The sequence below is a fragment of the Ostrinia nubilalis genome, chromosome 17, assembly GCF_963855985.1.
Source record: "Ostrinia nubilalis chromosome 17, ilOstNubi1.1, whole genome shotgun sequence".
In the NCBI taxonomy this organism is placed as follows: domain Eukaryota; kingdom Metazoa; phylum Arthropoda; class Insecta; order Lepidoptera; family Crambidae; genus Ostrinia; species Ostrinia nubilalis.
In genome coordinates this window covers 12,239,624-12,247,698 of record NC_087104.1, presented here as the reverse complement: position 1 = coordinate 12,247,698, position 8,075 = coordinate 12,239,624, and the positions used below count along the sequence as shown (strand labels likewise).

The following is an 8,075-nucleotide window of genomic DNA, read 5'->3' as shown; positions in this document are numbered from 1 at the left end:
TAATAAGTAGGACATTAAGCATATTCGTAAGTAATGGGTGAAAAAATTAAACAGTGGAATGGGAGATATTATGTGTTTAGTTATATTTTGTGGTTTAGTTAAGTGAAATGTAAAATACTCGTAGTGTAATTGATTGGGTGAGTCAGCGGGTAGGAGCTTCTTAATAAAATGTGATGTACAGTGATTATGTGTGTTTGTAGGCGTAGGGTGAAGTGTTAAAAAGGTGTATTCAACATTAATATATTTCATAAAATGAGGAGGTGTAAAGTGGTTTTGAATGAGTGTAGGTGAAAGTATGACAAACATAAAGATTCCTGAGATGACTATGAATAACAATAATTGCAAATACCACAATCTACCTAAACAAAGGGCATGCATTTTAACGAAACTTCTTCAAATCGTCTTCAGCGTTGATTAGTACCGCCGGTGATGTATCATCCTTGCGCATAAATATGTTGCAGTGTCTTATCCATACGTACTTTATCATTTTATTTGCTGCTACCTCCCTGCATTTTTTGTACAGAAGTTTGTTTTGGGTGGTCAGATGTTCGTTTACGTATACAGGTTTTGAGTCTCCAGGCAAGTTTAAGTCTTTGGTGGTGATTCCACGGCGCTTACGTATCCCAGCAATGATGTTGTCTTTGTGTATACGATTCTTGAGTTTGACAACAATGGATCGCGGACGGCCCTTCACGGGTTGTTTGGGCTGTACGCGGTTGATATGCTCGAAGTCATCAGCTGAGAGGGATACCCCAGAGATCGTAGCAATTTGTTGAAAAATAATTGGTAATTCCTCTGTTTTAGCTTCGGGGATTCCTGTTATTTCCAGATTTAGTAGCCTATCTCGCTGTTGTTGGCGATTTAAGTCGGTTTCTATGGTTTTTAACGCCTGTTTTGTAGTTTTTAGTTCATTTGCTAGTTCATCATCACGCTTGCAGTGTTCCTCGCATTTGTCTACCCGTTTATTTAAGATGTCGACTCGGTTGGAGGTGAAGTCGAGGGATGCACGCAAGTCAGTCACCAAAGCGACTGTTTCCTGTTGTTGCGCATACATTGCTTCTATTGAGCTTTTCAATTCAGTATTCTCCCGTCGTAGTGAATTCAATTCCGCCTTAATTTCGGAGGAGACAGATGTTAAATTACTGAGCTCAACTTTGACGACGTCGTTGATGTTCTTGTTGATTTCATCAAACGATTTTTGCATACGAAACATCATGTCTTCTAATTTTGTTGGCGAGACATCTTGGTCAAGTTTCACCCGCTTTCGTGTGTTGATGTTTTGCAATTGATTATCAATATCGACCTCATTCTCAAGAGAGAGAGAACGGAGGTCTGTAGTAGATGCTGACTTTGCAGGTGACCGGAGCATCGTTGTATGCGAAGTTGTTGCGATAGTGTCGCTGGATGAGTTATGAGTATGGTACGGGTTACTCACGTATTACCGCGCAGGCAAGTCCAGTTTGGATCACGTACACTTTGTTATGTCGTTCGGGTGATATTAGCGCGCTTAGTAACTTGGTTACAGATCGCAGAGACACGTCCAACTCTGACGGCGGACGACGGACGAAAAAAACTATAGTTTTTGGTTGTGCATACGCTCACGTGGTTTCGTGTTTAAAAGATAATGATTTTACAGACATGTTGTAACTAAATAGGTATAAATAAGTATGTTTTATCCTGTAATGCAGCATCCCGTAAAACTGGACTCTCGTGTGAATATACAATACAGTGTGTGTTTGAATGAAGTAGAATCTCAAATTCGAAGAATCGTTTTTTGCGGAATACTGCTGCGGGATGTTCATGTGAATGGTAGGTATTAAAACACGTATACTACTAAACGGGATCCTGCAAAAAACAGTTCCTGTAAAAAACGGAATGTCTCCGTGAGGACAAGCCCTTACACTGACGAAAATAAAAAGTTAATTTTTTAGTCCTTACCTACCGAACTTAACTTATTATTATTATTATTACAAGCTAACTTATTATTATTACAAGCTTTTTATTATTATTACAAGCTTTATATTGACTTCACTTGTTAGTATGTGTGGGACAAATCTTGCAACTGAATTTAACCTTTAACTGGTGACCTGCCCGTCTCTCAGACACCGCGTTTCGTTTTTTTTATTTATCTCCCCGCCTTTTTGTCGCTTCTCCCCGTGCGTTCTGGTACCTTCCGCGTTTGCCATACACCTTCGCTCAGTAGGAGGCGCACGAGCTCAGGGTCTCCTGTGTTGCCTGTGTGGAGCTTTCGCCGTCTCACAGACGTCAGGTAAGTGCTAATGTGTATTTTCCCTATGTGTCTGTTGTTCGTCACCTCACAGTTAGTTTACACAACTTCATAGTGTTTGAGGGACGTCACAGCGGTGGTAATGTATGGTTATTATCTTTTATAGAATGTCTCACGATAAACAAAAGAGGTCTGCCAAAAGAAGAAGGGTTCTTAGTCAGCGAGGTATAATACAGGAGCTTCTAACAGAGAACGACGACGAGTTTAGTACCTAGTTTTGACGACGATATAGGCGATCCTGACTTCGTTGTAGAAAGTCTGCATGTTACCAAATCTGAGCAATCTGGAGATGAAATCAACACCTCCACCATTGAATAACAGTGTCCTGACGAAATAGGAGGGGTTGATGGATGAGATGGAACAAAGTGTTTCAACTATTCAACATCCTTATTGGCATATGTATAATCATATTCTATAGCTTAGCTCAGTCGATATTTTTCAGGAATAAATTCTTACATCTTAAACAGTGATTGCGACAATACAAACAAGGTAACTAGGGGCAGCTTCTTATTATCATTGGATAGCTCTTTAGTTAAACCTCAATTGAAACTCGTGGCTTATAATGACTACCCTACCCCGCGAGCTGCGTTCAGTTGGTGTTCATGAATTACCACCTAGACCGACTTCTGCCTCGTTCCAAAACCATCCTGGGGTTAAAAGAGCATGTGCCATTTGTCTTAGCCATGTAATAAAATGTACTAGGTTCACTAGAACTTATTATGATAAACCTATGTGCCTAAATTGCTGCAAGCAAAATTGTGATGTCTGTAGACGTGAACGTTTCTATTAAGTGATGTTTGATGATTGTAGTTTTTTTAATTTCTAATCTTAGGATAGCTTTACCTGCTGAGTTTTGTTGATTAGTATCTTAACTATCTAAAAATGATGATTAGGAAGGTCCCAAAGTGTATTTCTGGGGGCTAGTATGCCCATTTTAGGTGTCTAACTTTTTTTTTAATTAAAAGTACCTTGCTCAAATAAAGACTGATTTTGTACCAAAAACTAATGTTTTTTTAAACCATGTTTTTATATTATTTGGACAACTATATAAGTTACTAAATTCTTGGCCTCAAACTTATTCTAAGTTAGCCAATTTTTTTGTACATTAGTTTTTCTTTCACGTCTCTTAAACGTCACCTCACCAAATACGCACTGTTGACTTCAGGTCACCAGTTAAAGGTTAAGACAACTTCTCCTTAACCGATTGAGCTGATATTTGGTATACTTATGTAAGTACGATGACAATACAATGTTATGGTACCATTGAGCTGGTCTGATGATGGAGTCAGAAGGTGGCCATAGGAACTCCTAAACGAAACGGCAGAAACACATCGAGTTTGGGTTCGTTGGATTTGTCTTCCCGAGCACTTTGGTGCTAAATAATGACAGGGCCCAGAGATTGAGATACAACTAAAAAGTGTAAAATAAAATTATAATCAATTTTTTTTTAAAACAAGCTTTATCCTTAAATGCAGTTGTACTAAAACGAAAAAAATAATTGTATGCTAGGTTCAAAGAATTTCGAAAGCTTGTAGCGCAAACAGAAAAAAAGAAGAATAAATTCCATGCGCGATACAAGCTTTCGGAATTCTCTGAACCTAGCATACAATTATTTTTTTCGATTTAGTACAACTGCATTTAAGAATAAAGCTTGTTTTTTTTTTAAAAAAATTCCATTTCATTTGTTTTCTAACACGTAGCCTAAATCGGATTCGCAGAATTTTGTAGCTCATACGGATCACGTAGAAATCTTCAGCCAAGATGTATTAATACCGAGAAATACTTATTAAAGATTTACGTACGCAGATTTATAAGCTTAGGGTGTTGACTACCTTGGATGAGATCGTAAACTTTCGGTGTGTTTGCGTGGTTAATACTTTGATACTTTGTATGCAGATAGAATTTTAAATACCTGGTGAAGTACGAGTAAGTACCGCTTGCAGAATTTCCGTAAAATTTAGGATAATCCATGGTATCTTTGTATCATCCTATAAAGTACTGTTAATTGTGAAATATCTAAAACGTTAAATAACGGTATCGTCATAGCCAATGAGCTGCTGTCATAGTGACATTGACGTAATTCAATGACACTCACTAGAAACGTTAGAGTAAAGGGACGCGCGTCCGACGACTCCGCGCGTTTTTGTGCTAAGTGATGAATTGTATTTAAATTGACTTATGGTCTTATGTCCCCTAGATGGGGCAGAGGGCGTCTACAACAGTCCTCCATCGCGTTCGGTCTTGAGCTATGTGTTTGATCTCGCTCCAAGTCTTGCCGATCTTCTTCGCCTCGTCTGCCACAGTGCGCCGCCAAGTTTGCTTGGGGCGACCACGTTTGCGTTTTCCTTGGGGGTTCCAATCCAGAGCCTGCTTGGGGATGTGATCGGGATCCCTTCGGAGAGTGTGGCCAATCCAGTTCCACTTGCGGCGCTTGATCTGCTGGTCGATCGGAATTTCGTGGCAGCGTTCCAATAGCTCGACGTTGGAGATTTTGTCAGGCCATCAGGAATTGTATTTAAATTATGGCAATAAAATCTACCAGCCTCTAATTATATTGAGCGGGACAAAATGTACTCCATATCACAAAAAGGCAACATCGAATTTGTTTTCCAATGTCTGAGAGACTACCACCGTCTGTTGCAGAAGGTTAAGAGAGTTTCTTATCTTTTCCAATCAAACGATTCAAATCTGCTTTGGAAAGAACATCAACTCATCAGCATTAAATTAATTACCCTAAACTGTGCTAGCTCGAGCCAACTAGTGCCTGTAATTAGTTTTTTGGTCGGCTAGTCAGCTAGAGCGCGGCTACGTAAACACGTCTTACACACCACGTTTAGTTGTAAAATTTAATTAACGAATTGCACGGTTTGGCGAGGGCAGAAGTTTTTAAAAGGAAAAGCTTTGAGCTTTTCGCTGTTGGACGTGTGGTTCCGTGTTACAGTGCTCTGTGACAGTTGAAACTAGTGCCATTTAAAGTGTGTATATTTTTTAAGTTGCCATAAAACTGGCATGTAAATATAGATGATAACGAACATAATGCTTGTTAAATGTTCAAAGTTAGGGCGCGTTCTCACGGCAATCCAATTTTAAAAAATTCGTCCGCCAAAAATGATACTTTTTTGCGAGACACTGCAAACGGGATGTTGTGTGAACGTTAATATTAAAACTCGTATACCAAACAGGATCCTACAAAAAAGCCCTTAAGTACATCGTTGGCAGTGTTGGCAAAAAGTTAATCTGATTAATGATTAAAAATTAATGATTAAAATCATAATCAATTTTTTTTGATTATGATTAATTAATCATTAATCAAAAATTTTGATTAAGATTAATTAATCATCATCATTAATCGTTAATTTGATTAACTATCTACTATTTTCATAAGAAAAGGGTTGGGAGTGTATGAAAAGGTACCCGCGACTTATAAAATATGTAGCAAAGGGGGGATCTGGAGTTGTACTGTCATTTTCCCAAAAAACTGCGTCAATTTTCACTACTCAAAACACTTATCGCACTAAGAATAAGAATAAGAATAAGAAATTTATTCATAATGTTCATTACAGTTTTGTTTCTCGCAATTCTTTCTATTCTTCCGGTATCCTCCAGCAAAATTGGGTCAGGATAGAAGTTAAGCGGGCTGGCTGACGATAGGGGAGAAGTCCCCCCCCCCCTCCCAAGGTAGGCGCAAGCGTGGGCAATTCAACGGAAAGGTGGGGTTGCTAAGCTAGGAGGTTTTGCGTGTTGGGGAGGTGCAGGAGAGTTCGTACCAGAAGTTTCGGGGGGAGGGCCACGCGTGGGCAATTCAATAGAAGGGTGGGGTTGCTAAGCTAGGAAGTTTTGCGTGTTGGGGAGGTGCAGGAGACTTCGTACCAGAAGTTTCGGGGAGAAGCCCACGCGTGGGCAATTCAATAGAAGGGTGGGGTTGCTAAACTAGGAGGTTTTGCGTGTTGGGGAGGTGCAGGAGAGTTCGTAACAGAAGTTTGGGGGGAGGCCCACGCGTGGGCAATTCAATAGAAGGGTGGGGTTGCTAAGCTAGGAGGTTTTGCGTGTTGGGGAGGTGCAGGAGACTTCGTACCAGAAGTTTCAGGGGAGGCTAGGGGTGGGGGGCAGGTGGTGGGAGTGTGGGGTTGCAAGTAAGTGCTGGAACGGTAGGGGAAGTGGACTGATATCCTCCTACGGGAGGTCGGAAGACTGCACCGGAAGTTTCAGCGAGGGAAGGGGGCGGGGGGCAGTCTAGGTTACCTTATATTTATCTAGGTATGACCTGTCATAGAATTGTAGCCTAAAACCAAACATCTAATATTAGAATTCAATGTTTTAACATTGTTTTCGATAGAACATTTAAGAAGTTAATCAAGTTAATCAAATTAATGATTATTGATTAATGATTAACAAATTAATCATGATTATGATTACTTTTTTAATCATGATTATTTTAATCAGGATTAATTTAATCATGATTAAAATTAATCAAATTAATTAATTGATTAAAAAATTAATTGATTAGTGCCAACACTGCGTTGGTTTCGAAGCCTTCATCACAGAGATCAAGTTTTATTTTAATTAATACAAATTTTCGTCTTGAACGTTTCACAGTAAGGGCTAGGATGAATATTAAAATGTAACTAACTCTACCCTATCTTGTTTATTTTAAGATGCTGTTGGCAACTGCCTTATTTTTTTATAAGCCTTTTTAAAAGAGGTTCATAAATTTAGTTTCTAGCAATTTGAAAAGATTTTTTAATTACTGTAACGTAGGTAACCCTAAAAAGCTGAGGGTAAAACTCCCATATCGTTCCACTTTGGCACATTTTAATGTAAGTATACACGCACCAACGTAATTAAATTACGAGAAACTCGTTATTGTATCCCTAAACGTAGTTTAAATAATACTTCAAGGTTTGTTTCGATAATAAGTATACACTATCAAATAAGTAGGTTACATTAATTTGGTACCATTTGTAAGAAAATAGCTGTATACCTATTTATTTTATTTACATTCAGAGTGGGGAAGAAGCAAGCGTGAAGTCTCAGTAAATTGCTAATATTTTCTAAAAAATAATAAAGATTTGTAAATCTAAATTATCTTATAACAAAAAAACTAAAATTAATTTAATTAAAGTACTCTAGCCAACAAAAACTCAATCACAACAGATAAAAAAATCTGTGGAGTTGTAACTACGCTGGCTGAATACAGATTCTGTTTTTAAAAAGGCGCAACATTTTTTTTCCATATTTGAAAGGAGTTTTCGCTTTTTATTCTTTGCCTATGTTCTATTCAACATCGCTCTTTTTCAGTGCTGGCAGGCTGCATTCAACGGTTCGGTTCGAAAATACCTAACATTGAATAAGTTAGTTGGGTTCTTTTTTCAAACACAATGGCGCTCGTTATAGATACTGCGATTACAGTTTCGTCGAAACGAAGCAAATCAAATTCTGTTGGCTGGCTGTGGCACAATAATGTTATGTGCAGTGGGTTCACGTAGAATCTTACAGCATCTAGGTACTTTTTAATTTTGGAATATATTGCTTGACCTCCATTTTAGCTGAAGTATTCTAAAATGAAGCACACTTACTTATTAAATAAGCATTGACACAAAAGTGTCTTAAAAATACTGAATTTATAACAGTGACAGATAAAGGGGTGGGAGTAAGTTTTAGTCCCTTGATATCTACATAATGGTATACTTACATCGTTTCATCCACGAAGACGCGCCTCACCAATTTTTGGTCGAGGGAAGCGCGGGGTGCGGGGAGTTTGATCCGAGCAATCCAAGGGTCATTATTG

The 8,075-nt window shown here is 38.6% G+C and overlaps 1 protein-coding gene across 1 annotated transcript; it reads right to left on the bottom strand.

The window, feature by feature from the left end:
* Positions 1–379: 379 nt before the first annotated feature.
* On the bottom strand, positions 380–1,369 carry LOC135080265 (uncharacterized). The gene has a single exon (XM_063974952.1). The coding sequence runs from the start codon at positions 1,367–1,369 to the stop codon at positions 380–382; it is 990 nt and encodes a 329-aa protein (XP_063831022.1).
* Between the last annotated feature and the right edge of the window lie 6,706 nt (positions 1,370–8,075).

Coding starts and splice junctions, on each gene's coding strand:
- LOC135080265 (XM_063974952.1), bottom strand. CDS start 1,369: ATGCTCCGGTCACCTGCAAAGTCAGCATCTACTACAGACCTCCGTTCT.